Source organism: Tiliqua scincoides, chromosome 3 (genome assembly GCF_035046505.1).
Source record: "Tiliqua scincoides isolate rTilSci1 chromosome 3, rTilSci1.hap2, whole genome shotgun sequence".
NCBI lineage: Eukaryota > Metazoa > Chordata > Lepidosauria > Squamata > Scincidae > Tiliqua > Tiliqua scincoides.
Window position 1 is genome coordinate 115228900 of NC_089823.1, and position 19531 is coordinate 115248430.

At 40.9% G+C, this 19531-nt stretch overlaps 1 protein-coding gene across 4 annotated transcripts in view; it reads right to left on the reverse strand.

Moving 5' to 3' along the window:
• PIBF1 (progesterone immunomodulatory binding factor 1) overlaps nucleotides 1-19531 on the reverse strand; it is a 144079-nt gene that overhangs the window by 58017 nt on the left and 66531 nt on the right. For all 4 annotated transcript variants that reach the window (XM_066620022.1, XM_066620021.1, XM_066620020.1 and 1 more), the window contains exons 11-12: nucleotides 13698-13863; nucleotides 6985-7135 (exon numbers count right to left, since the gene is read on the reverse strand). In XM_066620022.1, coding sequence (XP_066476119.1) covers nucleotides 6985-7135; nucleotides 13698-13863 — 317 coding nt within the window. The remainder of the gene's footprint in view (nucleotides 1-6984; nucleotides 7136-13697; nucleotides 13864-19531) is intronic.

The window sequence follows — 19531 nt, forward strand, 5'->3', positions numbered from 1 at the left end:
GCCAAACAGGGATAGTTGCTCTCTCCCTGTTAATATCCCCTTGCACCTGGAAGAGGTGTGTATGGAAGGGCCTGGTGAATCTGATCCAAGATAAGTGAAGCTGCAGGTACGGGATCAGTGGATATGGGAACCCCCTGTATTTAAAAAGTACCTCTTGGTCCAGTTAACAGTGGCAAATTCTAGTTATAAATTCCGTACACACATTTGGTACTAATAATAGAGTTACCACGTACAAAGGAGGACAGTGTGCCTATACCTTTAACCTGCAGTTTTCAAACTCTCAAGGAGTTTGAAGACCACAGTAAGTCCTTGCAGGGGAGGGAGGCAGTGGAGGCGGGGGGGGGGAGGCAGTGATGCAATCCCCAGGATCACGTTGCTAAGGGGGGCTGCAGGGACTGGGATGCACTCACCAGTCCCTGCAGCAACTGTCAGGGGTGCGGCGACCCTGCGCGAGTGTCTGCAGGGCTCACCAGCCTTCTAAAAGTGAAAGCAGAGCGATTGTGCTCCACTTCCGGTTTTGCAGATACTCGCACAGAGCTCCCCGCACCCCCGACAGGCTGCTGCAGGGACTGCTGAGTGCATTCCAGTTCCTGCAGCCCCCCTTAGCGACGCGATCCTGGGGATCATGTCGCTGCCTTCCCCGGCCCCCACCCCTTAAGGGAGCAGACAGTAGGGCTGTCAGGCTGGGGCATTGCTATGCCCCAGTTTGAATAGTTCTGCCTTTAACCATTGTATAGAAGAGGGAATTTTGGCAGGTGCAGCCCAACATGGAAGGGTTTAAAAAGCTGCACCTGCCAAAATTCCCACTTCTATACAATGGTTAAAGGTGCAGGCACTCTGTCCCACTTTGTATCTGGTAACCTTAACTTATAAGACAGTGTAAGTCTTATGAACTACTTCTTGTTGAAAAGTAGTACATAAATATTCTTAGTTACAATAGGTCAGCATCTCCATTTTGTGTCAACTAAATGAAAGATAGCAAGGAAGGATGAAGATTATGCAAGGGGTCCAACCATCTGCAGGCGGATGGTTTTGTGTAAGACTTGAGTAACCATGAAGTAATTAGGGTGCTAAAACCAACTCCATATAAATTCAGCTAATTCTGCTGAACAAGTATAAGCAAGTTAAAAGGTACATGGAAAGACACTATAAAGCAATGAACACATGGGATGCAGCTGCTGGTTAGTTCTTTAGTGGTGACAAGTAGTTAAAACTGGCCAAAGAGCTGTAAAAAAACCCACATACTTAAAATTCATAGAGAACTATGTTTCATAGATAATATTCTTGTTTTCACATACATACACATGCATCAATATGCACACAAATGTTGAGCCTCTTCCTTTCTCATATTTACTTTTCTGATTAAGTGCTCCATTTGCTGAAACCCCCAGCTGGGTGCCACTACTTGAGTTTTTGCTGCTGCCTTTGCCCTCTGATACTCAAGTATACAGGGCAAATGGACATTGCTAGCATGCCTGGGGATTGACACTCCAAACCACATCAGTAAGGCCACTAGTTATGTAAAACAAACATTACAAAATAACATAACCAAAATGTACCTGTGCTTACCAAATGGTTATTCAGGCAGACTTATTTTCCTTCAGTTTCTCACAAGTCTCTTGCTGACAACTTACTGTCCAAGTGGCAGCCTCCAACTGACTTTTCATAGTCCTAGCCAATCCTATCCCTGATCACTTTTACAAACTAATCCGATTCTTTCCAAAAACTACAAATCGAAAAGCATTCTAATTCCTAACCAGCCAATAAAAATGTTAGGATTCACATTTCCGTTTTCTGCCCCAGAGTTCCCTTTTCTCAGACCTGTTTCTTTTTCTTTACCAATGATCATTTTCATAACCATAAACTAGATATAATAAAGAAGAAAACTGAGAGTGTAAATCTCTGATTTTATGATTTTACATATGTGTAAAGGGGTGTTGGTTTTAATTCTGTGTATTTTATTTTGTTTCGTTGTTTGTGATTAGCTGGTCAGATGACCGTAAATAAAGTATCTATCTAACTAGATATAACATAAAATAACATACTCGTATTTTAAGTCATTTTGCTACACTTCTATATCTCATTTTTAGAAATGATCAAAAATTCAGTTTCTTCTTGCTGATGTCCTAGTTGGTTTTTATGTTTCTTTCTTAATACTATGCTCTTGCTGGATTAGGTCTTGCTTTCTCTAACGCTCTTTTTTTCCTTTAATATTTTTCCAGCTCTCTTCTTTCTTATTCCCATCTCATTTTGTCCCCTTATTTGCTTTACCTCTGTACAGTTCCTAGTGCCAAGTAGGTGCCTTACAAATGCTTATTTTGGTCATATATGCATGGGTACATGCACCCCTACTTGGATACAAACAAATATTTATTTAAATAGGAAGTAAAAACTGGATGAGGAAAAGTGTTCATTCATTTCTTTATTCATCAAACTGGAAATGGGAAAAAACTTTACCTCCCCTACCCTTCCAATCTGCAGCAACTTCTCTCCTGGTAAGTAATGTGCTTAAGAGAGCTTTTGCCGGTGTGTTATGTCCAGCAACAACAACAACTCAGTACCTCTTAAATCTGCTCAACAATTTCTGTATTTACCAGGCCTGAATCCTTTCTTCTTATCTAGAACAAGCCAAGAATTCCCATATTCTGTATAAACCCTAGAAACCTGAATTATAGAGAAGGTTCTGGAACCAAACAAAAAGTAAATGGATCTAAAATTGAGGGAAGTCATGAGAGAGTCTGAGATTCTTCACCTGCATTTTGACAGAATGCACTTAAAAATACTGTACAGAAGAATTCATTATCCCTTGGAAATACAGTCCTATCATGTAGTCTATAATTGTGTCATAAATAAATACATACTATATAAAAATAATATAAAGTTTATATAAATGGTAATTTGTTTTTCTTCATCACTTTTATATCAAAAGACCAACTTAGAAAAGCAGATTGGTAAATGTTTTGATTTCAAAGATCTCAAAGATTATTCAGTTCTGCACATCAAAGTACAAAAATAGCTGAGGATGCAATTTTATGTGAAAGGCAGAGTGCGGGGCATCTCTGACACCAGTTATGCAGGAGCCAAAGCCAAAGTCTTGAAAAATTCCAGGTCAAATGCACATATGCTACACATACGAAGAGCAGGTGTACACTGTATATGCAGTGGGTTAAGGCCACTGTCCTGTGTGGGAGTGCTTAAGTAGCGTGGAGAAGAAAAGCCTGTCACAGCAAAGGTGAAGGAGGCAGAAAGGAGTAGGGCAACTTAGCTTGGTCTCACACAATCCGTAAGCTGCCTTCTATGCGGGGTGAGGGGGATCCTGCCATTGCAGTCATATGCATATTTAAATTAAAAAAAAAACAGGCTGAAAGTTTAAGCATCTCACTGCTATAAAATGTGTCATTTCAGAAAAGCATAGTTCCCTTTAAAGAGGTATTTATTAGTGAGATATGTAATACCCAACTCTAAATTTATGCACTAAAGGAGCAAACAAGAACTATTTAGCTCTGGAAGTAAGTGTTCTTTTTTCCTGGCAGAATATCCAACAGCATAATTATACATGGTAAGGAGAATAATTACGAGCACAGAATGTACGAGACAAAAATTTTTGGCAACAGTTTCTCAAACCTGAATGCAAAAACAATTATATATTTGCAAGTGCTAGGAAACACTATCAGGACATAAACAAACATTATTTTGATAAGCTTTTTGACTAAAATAGAAAAATCACAATAAATGATATCACAATAAATGCCAAGTTTGGTAGAGATTACTCTCACTGAATATGGACAAAACATATATTTGAAACAGACAGTGCTCCCTCTCAGAGGAGGTGGATAGTTAATTTTATGCATTCAACTAATCATGCTGATAGCAATTCATAGTTCCATTTTATAGTTGGGAAGCAGAGTTCAACAAAGTAATTTTGTCAAAACCATTCAGAGGGTCTACTCTATAGTCTTTGGCATGTCCCTGATCTCCAATGGGTTGAAATAATCGTGATCTGCTTTTCAAGGCTTTTGGAAGACTTGCTGAAATAATGGATCATCAATGCTTGGAAAACGTTACAGTTGACAAAGTATAAATTTATATTTAAACACTAACTTAACTGTGTAGAGATCACACGCACACACAGGCACAAATGTGATATTGCCAGCTATAAAAATCACTCTGACACCCAAACTCAGATGATGTGACATCAGAACTGGTTCAAATAATCAGAATAGAAAACAACACATGGATGTGACTGAAAGGGGAACATTTTGTATGAGGCTGAGAAGAAGCTTCTGGCATAGCACAGTGGACCTGCTATTAAGAGAAAAAAATAAAAATAGAAAGTGTGGCTGTGCATGTAGATGTTGCTGCATGCTTCTCTGGAACTGGATAATTTTCTTTAAACCCCAGGACATTTGCATAATTATCATGTAAAGTTTATGATGATAGTAATATCATTTCTTTGATAGATTTCTTTCTGTCAAAAAGCCATTATTTGGATCTTTTTAAAATGATGTTATACTGGATAGATTTTTTTTCTTTAACTTTTTTGTGTAAGAAAAGTACTTTAGGATATTATTTCAGAAAAATCACTAGGAGTTTTTTCTGTTCCAAGCTGTTTGTAACAATTGGGTAAGAATGAAAGTTGGGATACGAGTGTAGAAGTCCAAGAGACCAGAAAGAGATTTGAGAAATTCCAGGTATTTTGTTACAAAATGGATGATCTGCAGATGTTTGGTTTTGTAGCTCTCCTTTCAAAATATTATTAGTTTAGAAAACAGATACAACAAGGTCTTTAAAATAAATATTTCCTAATAAATAAATATAAACTCCCTGCCTCCCTTACTAACTGTACTTGGTTGAACAGTGATAACACAAAGCTTGCTGAAAAGCCAGTAACATTCTTATGTTCAAATGTTGGACAATTTGGCAAAACTCCAAGCCTCTCAAAGCAGAAAAATGATCACAACTGGCTAGCAGGCTACACTTATGTTCTACCTCAGAGGTTTTATATCCTAAGTTATCCTTTTACCTGTGTAAGGGAGCTTGTGCACATGGAAGCAATAGGGCAGGCTGTTGCACACAGAAATCAAAACGGAATCCTGCATAGGCTGTGCGTGTGCACAACACATCCTACACCAGGGGTGTCAAGCATAAGGCCAGATACAAATTGCAGAAGCTCTTTATCCAGCCCACATAATTGGGCTCTCCCAGCTCTGCACTTTTGGCAGCACCACTTCTGCCAAGGCCCTGGGAGGAAGAGACAGAAAAAAGCCTCAGAAGGAAAGGAATGCTATTGGGGGGGGGGGGGGGTTGCAGATCAAGAGGGGTGAGGGAAACACTGACAAAGCACTAGTAGAGCCCAATTATCACACTGGCCATACTTGCAGCAGTGCCACTTCTGCTGGGGTGTCACTTTGCAGGGCATATCTCAGATGCTGAAATGGGGCCCACATGATAATTGGACTCTCCTGTATCTTGAAAATCTGATCAAGGTTCGCATATTTTCTCTTCCGTCTGCAGCTAATGAGCTCCTACATGAGAACACGGTGCTTATTTCTGGCCGTCATCTGCTTAATGACATCACTTCTGGTTTAATGATGTCACTACCGGACCTCAGCAGGTGCCATGAAGGCTATTAGATCCACTGTACAAAATGAGTTTGACATCCCTCTTCTTCACAACAAATTTTTAAGTTGGAATAGAGCATGAAAGCTGTTACTACATTAAAGGTACTACAGGACTCCTTATAGCTTGAAATGCTTGTGATTTAAGTTTACTAGGACTCAAGTTTATGGGCTGTAGCTATGGAGAGGGCTTTAAATTGAGATGTGAGAAAGCAGGAACATGTGTACGAGCACATGTTGGGGAAGAGAATAGATGGGCAAAGGTGAAAATGGAGACTTAAATGTTTGTCTACTTTTATTCAAGTATTTTGTGTTCACATTTATAATAATCTGCTGAGTGCCTCTGAGACTGAGCAGGATAAATATTCCAATCATGCTTTATGTCTAAGGTAGCTTTGGCATTCAGAGATCCCTCCTTGCTCTTACAGTGCCAATTGCCAGTAGGTGAGCATGATAACAATGTGGATGCCAGGACTGAATCAGATAATTTTGTTCCTCACATGGTTCTATCTTTCTCTTAAGGTGTATATGCTTTCACCCCTGCTAATTGGGTAAGAGGCACTTTTTCAAGTGGGTGCTCCTTTTTTTAGCAGGGGGAAAGTAACTGGCCCACCTCACTCCAGCACTGTCTGTTCTAGTGGCTGTCTGCTGGTATTCATTTGCATCTTTTTAGATTGTGAGCCCTTTTGGGACAGGGAGCCATTTAGTTATTTGATTTTTCTCTGTAAACTGCTTTGTGAACTTTTAGTTGAAAAGCGGTATATAAATACTGTTAACTAACTAACTAACTAACTAACTAACTAACTAACTAACTAACTAACTAACTAACTAACTAACTAATTAATATGCACAGTGGAAAAGTATCATGTACATGCATTCAAGTGCAGAATGTGCATCTTTTGCCCTCTGGAATAGCTGGTTATACTGCCCATAAGAAAGGGCCATTCATAGAAACTTACTTCCATCATAGATTGCCCTTGCTTCATCACAGATGTAAGAGAAAAGAAATTAAATCCTGTGCAACTTGGGCTCTTCTTGTTTTTCATTTCAGCAGTCTACATGCCAAAATGTGCCAAGCAAAAATCGACATACAAATCTGACAGGTATGACTTAAGGGATCACAGCCAATAAACAGTATTTAATAAAGAGTAATTTAAGTAGCTAATTAAAATGCAATAAATATTTTGACAGCCAATTAAGCCATAACAAACACATACTCATATGCAAATTGTAAATTACAATATAACATGCTAAATATCTACCTAAAATTCCTGGAGTTTAAAAAATGCTCCAAGTCTCACTATCAGATTCTTAAATAGATTTAAATAGATTACATCACTACAGGAAAAAGCTGGGAAGGTCTTACGTTCTGCCGTTTGCATTATTATCTCATCAAGTTCTTTTTCCAGTTTTTCATACGTGTCAAGCCTTGCCTGGAACTCAGAGTTCTGTGCCTGAAGTTCTGAAATCTGTTTCTCACTCAGTGCTTGAAGATTATAAAATTCTTTGGTTAAAACCTATTACAGTGAAAATAAATGTTAATTAACAGAGGACTATAAATTACTTGTGAAGGAGACAATAGTACATACAGCTCAAATATTCACATGCTTATTTCAATTAAGAAAATAAGGAAAGTCTTCCTGAATCAGGCCAAAGGTCTATCACATCCATTATCCCATTTCCCACTGGCGCCAACCAGCTGCCACAAGCAGAAGAGAAAGGCATACTTCTCTCCTGTCATTGCTCATTGCAACTGGTATTCAGAGGCATATTGTTGCTGAACCTGGAGGTTATGGGTAGCCATCATGACTAATAGCCATTGATGGACCTACCCTCCATGAATTTGTTTACTCACTTCTTAAAGTTATTCAAAGTAGTGGCCATTGCCATAGTTTGTGGCAACAATTTCCACAGAATAACTAAAGTGTGAAGAAGTATGTCTTTTGTTCACCTTAATCCGTTGCAATCAGCTTCATTAGGTGACCCCTAGTTCTAATACTGAGATAGAGGGGGGAAAAATCTGTCTATGCATTCTTTCTATGCCATGCATAATCTTATGCCTCAGAGTCCAATCCTACCAAACTTTCCAGCGCCAATGCAGTCGCAATGCAGACCTGAGGTAAGGGAAAAAACATTCCTTACCTTGAGGAAGCCTCAGTGACTGCCCCCCCCATCGGAAGATGCGGTACTCACCCTGTTGGCACAGCTGCATTGTTGCTGGAACGCTGGATAGAACTGGACCCTCAATCATGTCTTCGCTCAAATCACCTTTTTGTTCCCCAAGGTAAAAAAGCCCCAAACACTGTATAGTAATCTTCCCTGATCAGGAATGTACTCTAGTCCTCTAATCATTTTGCTTGCCTTCTCTTGCACCTTTTCCAGTTCTATAATATCCTTCCTGAGGTGTGGCAACCAGTAGTGTTCCAACTATGGCCATATCATAGATTTGTATATCAGCATAATTATAATACCAGCCTCAGTGCAAACCTATGCATGCCTGTTTAGAAGTAAGTCTCAGTTCAACTGAACTTACTCCCAGGCAGTGTTCTTATAATTGGAGACCTAATCTCAACCCCTTTCCTAATTCTTAATCCAAGTTTCCTAATTACTCCTAGCATGGAATTTGTCATCAATATTCCTAAACATTGGGTTACCATTTCCACTGAGCTATTCAACAGAACTCAAAGATCTGTTTGCTGGTTTGTAACCAAAAAGTTCAGATCCCATCAAAATATACTGTATGTAAACAGCTGTTGCTGTTTTAATGCTGGTTGTTTTTAAATTATTGTTTTTTAATTTTTATTTATACATTGTATAAAATTTGTGCAGTGCAATCCTGAGCTGCACATGGGCCGGTACATGTTTGCGCCGCCTCAAGAGTCGGCTAGGCTGGCACACAGAGGCATGCCAGCCTGCAGAGGCTGACAGAAGCCTCTGCGCCGACGGAGGGAGAGAGCCCTGTATCGTCCCAGCTGAGCTGACGCAAGGCTCTGGGGTGGGTGGGGAGGAGGTGGGAGGGAGGCATTCCTGGGCGGAAGAAGGGTGGGTGGTGGGCAACCCCGGAGACAGGTGGGCAGGGAGCAGGAGGCGGGGCTGTGATCTGGCAGTTATGCTGGATCCCAACCCGTTTTTGGGGAGTTCGGAGCGGCTTGAAGCCGCTCCGCTCTCCTTGGACTTGTGCCACCTCAGGAGGTGGTGCAATCCTGAGGAGATGCATTGGGGCCAGGGCACCTTACCCAGGGGTAAGAGGAAGAGTTTCCCCTTGCCTCTGGCTGAGCCGATTCTGGCCCCTATCCTGCACTGGATACTGCGCAAGCCTCTTGGCTTGCCTGATCCAGCGCAGGATAGGATTGCGCCCTATATATATGTATGATGCATTTTGAATAGTATTAAAATACAAGTTATTAAAATACAAATAAAACTTGAGTGTGCTTCTGGGGGAAAGGCAGAATATACATTGAATAAACGGGGATTTTTTGTGCCAATGTTTATCACTTTACATTTTATAGTTAACCTTATTTGTCATTTGGTAGCCCCTTCACCCATACGGATGGATCCTGGCATGCTTCACAGCCTGCTTGGGTTTTTACCAACTGGAATAGTTTGGCACTATCTGAAAGTGTAGCAACTTCACTGTACATCCCTAACTCCGGATCATTTTATGAACAAAAAGCACTACTTCCAATACACTGGGAACCCACTACTTACTTCCCTCAGTTATGAAAATTGCCCATGCATACTTCTACTTCCTCTTCTTTATTATTTAACCAGTCCTGTTATTTAACTTAAAATTTATGATGTCACTTGTAATTTGGATCATGATGCTCATATGCAATTAAAAGTTCTTACTAAATATAGGTTTATGCTATAACACTCAGATTGCAAATCAGTAAACCTAGTTCCGTTACAAAAGAAACCCAAACTTTCTTCTTAGCTTGGTGGTCTGCAAAATTCCTCCATGTATTACCAAGGTTACTGGGGCATGCTGGCTATAAGGAGTCTTTCTTCTGCGTACAGGTTCTAAGTATCAAGGCACTAAGGGCGCAATCCTAACCCCTTATGTCAGTGCTTTCCAGCACTGACATAAGGGCAATGCAGCTCTGAGGTAAGGGAACAAACATTCCCCTACTTTGAGGAGGCCTCCGTGCGTGACACTCAACTGCAGGATGCAGCACAAGTTCCATTTTCACCATTTTCACCCTAACCATTAAGGGGTTAGGACTGCGCCCTAAGCCTTCTAGCTTAAGGGAAACAGACATAAAAGATTGCAAAACACAGGCAGACTGGAACCTGCAAGAGTAGGTGCATGGCCTAGAAGGGCCAAGGATCTGCGGAGCTGATCTGGTGTGCTCCCTGGGGCATTTGGTGGGCCGCTGTGAGATACAGGAAGCTGGACTAGATGGGCCTATGGCCTGATCCAGTGGGGCTGTTCTTATGTTCTTATGTTCTTATGATTCAGGGAGCTCATGGAGGACTGCACGCCCTACACGAGCGCCTTTACCACCAGCGAGTAGCCCCATTGCGGGGTTGCTTACCTTACTCGGGGGAAGGGGACAAATGTCCCCTTCTCCCGAGGAGCCTCCCATGGTAGCGTGGGAGGCACAGGATTCGGCGGCAGGCCTTTTAGGTGCCACTGAGTCTGGGTGCTCTGGGCAGCTCAGGACTGAGCTGTGTGTCCGCTCGTTCATTTAGGTCAGTATGGTCTACACGAACTGCCAGCAGCTCTGCAGTTTCTCTGCCTGACCTGGGGATGCCAGGGATTAAACTTCAGACTTTCTGCATGTAAAGCATGTGCTTTGGCATCATGGTCCTAGAATAAAACTTGGCATGGCTTATAAGCCTAGACTTGGATTGAAAGATCTCTTTGAATAAACTAAACACACTTCCAATTGCAAACTGGGGTAGTAGTAGTCACCATTTCCCCTCCACCAGTTGTAATGCCATAACTTTGAAAAATTATATAGATAATATAAAAATAATACACACACACACACACACACACACACACACACACACACACACAATATATATAGGAAGGGAAGAAAAGATATTCCATCCTTTTTAAATTTCATTTGCAGAAAAAAATCTTTTTTTTTAGAGAAGGAAATGTGAAAAAGAAACCCAGTGGTTTCTAAAAATAATAACAAAAAATAATGGGGTTTATTTATTTGATCTACTAATAAATAAATGTGTTTCTAAGAAAAAGAAATCCATAGGTTTCGACAGCCTACAGTATCAAAGTAATAGTTATGTCAGTTTCTTACACACACATAATTAAGTGCATATAAAAGATTCAGAAACTAAAATTACCCCACACCTGCTTAACTTAATTCCAGCTCTTAAATGCTAGCTTAAACATTGAAGTCTTACAGGCATACAGTTTGATGTGTCAGCCAAGATAACCATAACCAGTTGTTCTTACACATTTAGCACTGGGACCCACTTTTTAGAATGAGAATCTGTCAGGACCCACTGGAAGTGATGTCATGACCGGAAGTGGCATCAAGCAGGAAAATTTTTAACACTCCTAGGCTGCGATCCTACCCACACTTACCCAGGAGGAAGTCCCATTTACTATTCATAGGCCCATCTAGTCCAGCTTCCTATATCTCACAGCGGCCCAACAAATGCCTCAGGGAGCACACAAGACAACAAGAGACCTGCATCCTGGTGTCCTTCCTTGCATCTGGCATTCTGATATAGCCTATTTCTAAAATCAGGAGATTGCACATACACATCATGGCTTGTAACCCATAATGGATCTTTCCTCCAGAAATTTGTCCAATCCCCTTTTAAAGTCATCTAGGCCAGATGCCATCACCACATGCTGTGGCAAGGGGTTCCACAGACTGACCACATGCTGAGTAAAGAAATATTTTCTTTTGTCTGTCCTAACACTCCCCACTCAATTTTAGTGGATGTCCCCTGGTTCTGGTGTTGTGTGAGAGGGTAAAGAGCATCTCTTTATCCACTCTGTCCATTCCCTGCATAATTTTGTATGTCTCAATTATGTCCCCCCTCAGGCACCTCTTTTTTAGGCTGAAGAGGCCCAAACGCTGTAACTTTTCCTCATAAGGAAGGTGCCCCAGCCCAGCAGTGGCATAGCTAAGGGGGTGCAGGGGGTAGCAGTTGGACCAGGCATCAAGCTTTAGGGGGGCAACAAGCTGAGCTTAACACTAGTGACCAAAATTGTGAAAATCTTGGTATGTATGAACAATACCATCATGTTATATATCATTGGAAAGGTAATTTAATGCTGAATGCAGTGCAACAAACGGCCCTGGAATATATATATATTGTATCAAAAGTTATGGCCAATTAACCAGAAAATGAAAACACAACAGCATTGTGGAACAAAAAGCGGATTTGCTTAACTCCAAACTGACCTGTGAGACTGATTGCTCTGAGTGCCAATGAGATGCTGTTATGATACAGAATGGAACCAATAACTTTTCATTCATTTAATTAATTAAATTTGATTTTGTCATGCAGGGGGGGGGCAAAAAATCTTTGACCTCAGGTAGCAGATATATGCCTTAGCTATGCCACTGACTGGGGGGAGGCAGGCGAGCAAGTGGGTAGTGATCTGCTGGGAGGAGGAGGTGGGTTCCTCCCAATTTTCAGTTTTTAAAAAGCCTGGGCCTGATGTCACTTCTGACTGTGACATCACTTCTGGGGCAACATTTTGAACTTGGCACTGGGCTGCGCGATCATTAGCTACACCACTGCAGCCCAGTAATCATTTTAGTAATCAGTAATCAGCCCAGTAATCATCTCTCTCTTTTGCACCTTTTACATTTCCACTATGTCCTTTTTGAGATGTGGTGACCAGAACTGGACACAATACTCCAGGTGTGGCCTTACCATTGATTTGTACAACAGCATTAGAATATTAGCCATTTTGTTCTCAAGACCTTTTCTAATGATCACAAGCATAGAATTTGCCTTCTTTACTGCCGCTGCACATTGGGTTGACACTTTCATCGAGCTGTCCACCACCACCCCAAGATCCCTCTCCTGATCTGTCACAGACAGCACAGACAACTCAAAACCCATTAGCCTAGATTACAGAATACAGTAACCACTGTACAGTACATGGAGTACAGTGCCCAATTTAGTACTGCATGTACCCTTTTAAAGATGTCACATGCCTCTAATCATGTCTAAATTTCCTTTTTTGAAAACATTCTATGCTGAGAAAAACACAGGAAACACACTCTTATCCTTAGTCAGACCTTTGTCCTTCTCTAGCTCAATATTGTTAACACTGATTGGCAGAGGCTTGTCAGATTTCAGGCAAGACTTGTTCTCTGCCCTATCTGAAGAGGCCAGGGATTGAACTTTGAACCTTCAGCATCCAGTGCTCTTCCTGAGAGCTATAGACCCCTCCCTGAATTCTCCTAAGTTTCAAAAACAAGATTGTTGCCTCCATGTTCCAAAACCAAGAGTCAAAAAACACACAGTCATTCTCTTCTCTGGAGCTACTGATTAATATGTACTAAGTTAATTGCGTTTCCGAGTTACAGACATCCACATTACAGACATCTGCATTGGGCTTTCAAACAGACACAGGCCAACAATTGCAGTGCTTCTGTGCAGGTACTGCACCGAACTGGGCCGGCAAGAGCTGCCTGCTTCATTCTATATGTGTATCTTGGAAATTTAGGGCCAAATCTTATGCAACTTTCCAGTGCCAATGCAGCTGTAATGTAGCCCCAGGGTAAGGGAACAAACGTCTCCATGACTCAATTGGCATGGCTGCATCAGAGCTGGAAAACTGAACAGGATCAAGTCCTTAATGTCTTTTGATTGTTTCAGCTCAACAATATAAGATTAGGATCAATTATTGCTTTAAGCTTAAATTTATGTTATTTCACACATGCAAAATCTTAAAAGTTCTTAGAGTGTTTCACATATTATCAGCACGTGTTCCTTAGCACCACATTATGACCATGTTCCTCCCACCCAATCATTGCCCAAACAATGGGAGGGCAATGTGAGGAGCCACACTGGCCTCATTCTTAGAATTTCATTATCAGCTGAGCCATGTCACAGTGTACAGACATTCTTGTTACATACTTCCAGTTTTCGCTGATATTTTTCACACTCCAGTTGACACTGTGAAAGGTTCTTGGAAGTTTCTTCTTGCATGAGCTGCATACGTTCACATTCAAAGGACTTCAGTTTAGTCTGATGGAGAAGTTCCACCACTTTGCTTTCTGTGCTGAGTTGCAGCTGTCTGTACCTGAAAAAAAAACCAAAGGTCTAACAATGAAAAACAGTAAGCAGCTCAACAAGGTCATCTAAGCAATCATCAGCACATCTATTCAATACTGTGATGTGGCTTTTAGCAAATAAAATGTGGCTGAGTTTGACAGTCTGGAAAGTTTTATGTCTACCATTGTTATTTCTAAGTATACCTAACAATGTTTAAGATATTTTACTTTTCTTGATCTTGGTTAATGAAAAACTTAGACTGTAACCCTATGGCATTTGGCATTACATCCCTTTGAACTTGGTGCGGCTTACTTCTGAGTAAATATGTAGAGAAAGGTGTTATTAGTCTTTGGTTATATCCACAGAATATGTTGCATGTATCCCCTCTGCTTCCATCTCTTGAAATAGCAAAAGCCCTGTTAGTTCTTGATTACCACTATTTTCTGGCATTCTTTAAACAGGTCTGTTTAAATGCTATGAAAACTAATTTAAAAGCATCAACAACCCTGGTCATCACTTGCTACCTTTCTCTCAGATCCTCACAACTCAATATAAAGCTAAATAAAAAAAGAAAACAGAAGACAATTTAAAATCTCTCACTGCAAACTTAAACTCACTAACAGCAAGCCCGAATAAAAAGATTGTTCAGCACTACCAGAAGGTGCCCTAGTAAAGACCAACACACATACACGCAATAAAACTTTCTCCATATTACAGTTACTCTTATAAAGGAAAAGGCATGAATCCTATCTGCCAATAGTTGTATATCATCACAGAGCATACAAGCATTTTATAAAGTGTGTATGTAGTGTGTATGCAATTGTAGCTTCCAACTGCAGCTACAGTAAGGGAAGCTGCATTTAGCTGAAGCTCAATGGTGTTGCTAGGGGGGTATGGGCCACACCGGGTGACGCGCCAGGGGGGTGACGCGCCCTAGGGGGTGATGCGCTAAAATCGCAACATTAGGAGCTACCGCATCGTGCCATACACCATTGGATGCGGAATATCCAGTGGAGTGCAATACAAGAAATCAGAGCAAAATCTCTCCTTTTGTTCAAAAGTTATGGCCAAAAAACCGGAAAGAAAAAATGCATGGAGCGCTTTGGAAAGTGAAAGTGAGCCGTATCGCACGTTTACTCGCGAGTAGGCAAACATGCCATAGTGTGTTGGAAAGGGCAGTCTGAGAGGAATCCAACGACACCAGAATGTTCCCAATCCAATGAATGCAGCCCCCCAGAAACACCGGAGAAGGAGGTCCCTGCCTCCCAGCTCTAGTGTGTTGAGCCCAAAACGAAGCCACGTGGTCGTGTTTACTTGCAAGTAGGCGAATTTGCCTTAGTCCATCGGAAAGGGCAGGCTGAGAGGACTCCAAGGATGTCAGAATGGTCCCTATCCAATGAACACAGCCCCCAAAAACACCCGAGAAGGAGGCCCCCCTCTCAGCTGCGAGTCTATTGAGCCCTATGGAAAGCAAAGCAGCCTCACAGTCGCGTTCACTCGCAAGTAGGCAGATGTGCCTTGGCTGGTGGTCAGGCCAGGCAAAGGGGAATGTGAGGACACCAGAATGGTCCCGATACAATGGAACTTGAGCATAACAAATGCTCCAGAAGACAGCCCCCCCCCACAAAAAAAGGACAAAAAAGAGACTTGAACTGGTAAGGGGAATGTTTTCTATTTTCCACTTGCAAAGCCAGGTGCATCTTTAACTTGATATAGCTGAAACAGAAGAACTTTAAACTGGGCAATGGGGAGGGCTGGAAATCTCACTGATTCATTTTGGGGGGGGGGTTATTGCAGGTAGACTACAGAGTAAGCTCCATTGACCACTATGGGACTTACTTCAGAGTAGACATGCATAGGATTGGGCTAACAGGCTGCAATTCTACCCACACTTTCCTGAGAGTAAGCACCATTGACCACAATAGGACTTACTTCAGAGTAGATTCACTTGGTGGAACAGAACTGGCTCCCCCTTATTTAATGATTTCTTTTATTTTAATTTAATTATTTATAATTATTTATTTTAATTTGCTTGATGATGTCACTTCTGGCCATGACATCACTTCCAATGGGTCTTGTCATTCTAAAAAGTGGGTCCCAGTGCTAAAAGTTTGAGAACTGCTGCAATAAGGTGTTAGTAAGTTGACACAGGTGTGTGTGTGTGTGTGTGTGTGTGTGTGTGACTCTACAAGTTTTCAAAATCACAAAAATCAGAGTTTGGAGAAATAATACCATCATGTTATATATCAATCAGTGTGTAATTTCATGCAGAATGCAATGAAACAAACCACATTGAAATATCTGTGATCTAACAAAAGGTACAGCGAAAAAACCAGTGGGGCATTGGTCCGCCCACTGCATGGGGTGATGCGCAGGTCTCCCGTTCCAGGTGAATCCTAGTGACGCCACTGCTGAAGACACAGCTAATTGCAGCTTCCCAATTGTATTACATGCTAAGATACATTTGTGTCATCATTATATGCGACAATGCACATTCCAGATGAATGCCCTTTTGTATACATGTTACACAGTTTCTGAGAAGAAAATCTACCTTGTGGGAAGCAACTCCAACTTCTAAGGGAACTGGAATTTCACAGTTTTATGACCGATGCAAAGATCTCAGTTTTTCCTTGATAAATTGACTTTATTCAGAATGCTACCTCTACGTTGATAGTTAAAAGATGCTTTATTCACTGATATTTATAGAAATACCTTGAAAATTAAGGGTTATGTGGAAAAGATACTCTAGGGCAGTGGTTCCCAACCTGGGGAGTTGTAAGCTGATTTTCAGGGGGTTGCAGAACCCATTTACTACCACAGATGAATTTGTGAAACAATTAAAAAGTTGCATTTTTTGCAACATTATAAGGGAACATCCAAATAGAGAAATACATTTCTGAAAAAATTTCAAGATGCTTCCATCTGTTATATTGGAAAACAGAAAACAATTGTTGCATTTGGTCATCTATAATAGTCTACATGCATGTTTTTATGGGCAGTGTCCTGGGTTCTGAGTATTAATTCCTATGGAAATCATGCAAAAAAGCTGGACTCACTCCAGAAAATCTTAAAACACACACACACCAACATGTTTTACTGATCACACAGCTTAGCTACTATAGGATCTGGCAGAGGAAGGCCAAAGGGTGGGCCTCCTGGAGTAAGGAGTGCCTTGCTGAAAAACCTATCTTTTTACATTGATCTGGCATTTTGCAGGCTCTCTCTCACTCTCTCTCTCTCTCTCTCTCTCTCTCTCTCACACACACACACACACACACACACACACACACACACACACTTACTTATTCTGAGAGATAAATGGTGGATGCGCTCTACAATGTCAGCTTCATTCAGATGCCAGTGGGGAACATTTTGAGCATTTGTTCTAATTCATTAACTAATTAACCAATCCAGCTGCTTCTATATCATATGCTGTTTATGCTCCCTTTTCCTATACTATAATCACAGTATTGCAGTATGTGTCTAAATTATAGCATAATAGACATTATAAGCTTTGTGTGCATTTTCTTGAGACACCTGGTATTTCATGAATTTCTGCTCTTTTTATTAAGCATGCCCCTATTTACAGATTACGAGGTATGTCTATTAAATAACGAGACTGATTAAATAACTCACCTTTATTTATTGGTATTACAAATTTAATGTTTGTCCCCTTCAATATACTCCCCATTTGCACTAATACATCGCTGTAGTCTTGTTTTCCACTGGTCAAAGACATGGAGCAAATCAATTTCTGTCACTTGTTTCAACATATCTGCCGTTTTCTTCTTTACAGCATCAACTGATTCAAAATGTGTCCCTTTAAGCACTGATTTAACTTTTGGGAAAAGATAACAGTTGCAAGGTGCTAAATTGGGTGAATATGGAGGATGTTCAAGTGTATTAATGTGATTGTCGGTCAAAAACTGCTTTACAGAAAGTGCTGTGTGAGCAGGCGCATTGTCCTGGTGAAGAATGAAACCATTTTTCCACAGTTGCGGCCGTTTCTTTCTGACTCTTTCTCTCAGCTTTTTCAAAACTTCCTTATAATAATGCTGGTTAACTGTTGTGCCTTCTGGAACCCTTTCTTCCAAAATTACACCCTTGATATCGAAAAAAACAATGAGCATTGCTTTGAAATTTGACTTGCTTTGACGAGCTTTTTCATTCTTGGTGATGGCACCATTCTTGGTGATGGTTTTCTAGTGCATTGACAGTCTTTTGGTTTCAGGATCGTACTGGAAGATCCAGGTCTCATCACAAGTGATTACTTTATGAAACAGGTTTGGATCTGCGTCAAGTTGCTGCAGAGTGTCAACACAACATTCCCTGCAATGTTCTAAACTTAGCATTTTTTCGGAATGCTCTACAGAAAACACAACCAAACTAAATGGCGACTCACAATCAACTGAATGTCATAGAGTGTTGCTGCTTGTCATGCAGGTTCAGACATGTTCAAGGTTACTACGTATGCAGTTATAACCAGTTCTGACTGCTTTGTTTACTAGGTGGAATCACAGTATCATTATTTTATAGACATACCTTGTACATTTCAAAGTCACTTAAAAAAGACTAGTTTATTAACAATTTAATAACTTTGTCTCATATGTGAAGATTTCAAGTGTTCATACTGCAATAAAAATAAAATAGAAATGTTGTTTTAAGATTTCACAATGACCACCATTACCAAGGTAACACAATGATCAGACATCTTGGAAACTGGCTAGTTGACTTACACCTTCCTGAATAATTGAAAATCTTAGTGGTCTGTTCACATTCTTCTGTGTCCATTCTTGACAATAAATAACTGCTCACTTTGCAGAAACAGAATGGTGTTACAGAATATTAGTCGGAAAAGTGAGAGAGATTGCGGGAGATTAATATTTCACTCAGTCTGTTGAGAAGACATACACTACAAACAAACATTATCAAATGATGCCACAGCTCCTAAAGCAGGGCTCTCCAGATCCCGGCCCATGGGTCAGATCTGGTGACCAGTTTAATCCCTCCCCCACATGAATGCTGCTTATCTTTCTGTGGGGGAGTCTGTGGGGCATGCCCTATCTACCCCAACCGAGCTCCGGCCAGCTGCTTCTGCATTCTGTCATCCCAGCAAGTTTCGCGCCCAGATTTCCAAGCAGACGTGACTGGCTGGAGTACAGTTTGGGGGAGATCCGTGGCAAGGTAAGTAGGCTCCCTGGTGAAATGGAACACTTTGTTTGTGCTGGGAAAGCTTTTCCCAATGTGCAGCGGTCTCTGGTTTGGAGAACGCTGTCCTAAAGTAAAGAAAGTGTGCTGTGCTTGTACATACATACTGCCAACAGAACCCACATGGGTCGATTTGGTGGGAAATCTTAAAAAAAAAACACCCATGTTGTAAATAACGTTTTGTTCCATCTCTGCCTCATACGGTAAATGTTCACATATCACCACAAGGAGTGCAAACTAAAATTTATGGGCAATCACAAATGCAAGGGGACAGTTATAGTAAATAATACTATTTTCCTCAGTGATGAAATGAGATAAAAATATTTTTTTTCGCAGGCTTATATGCCTCCTGAGAACCTTAGTTATCAATATTTTTTTATAATTCTAGATCTGGCAAGGAACAGACTGTGCCAAAATGAAGTGCGATAAAGTGATTCTTTTCCACTATAAAACATCTCTGCTGTAACAGCATTTGCTCCTGTTGGCAG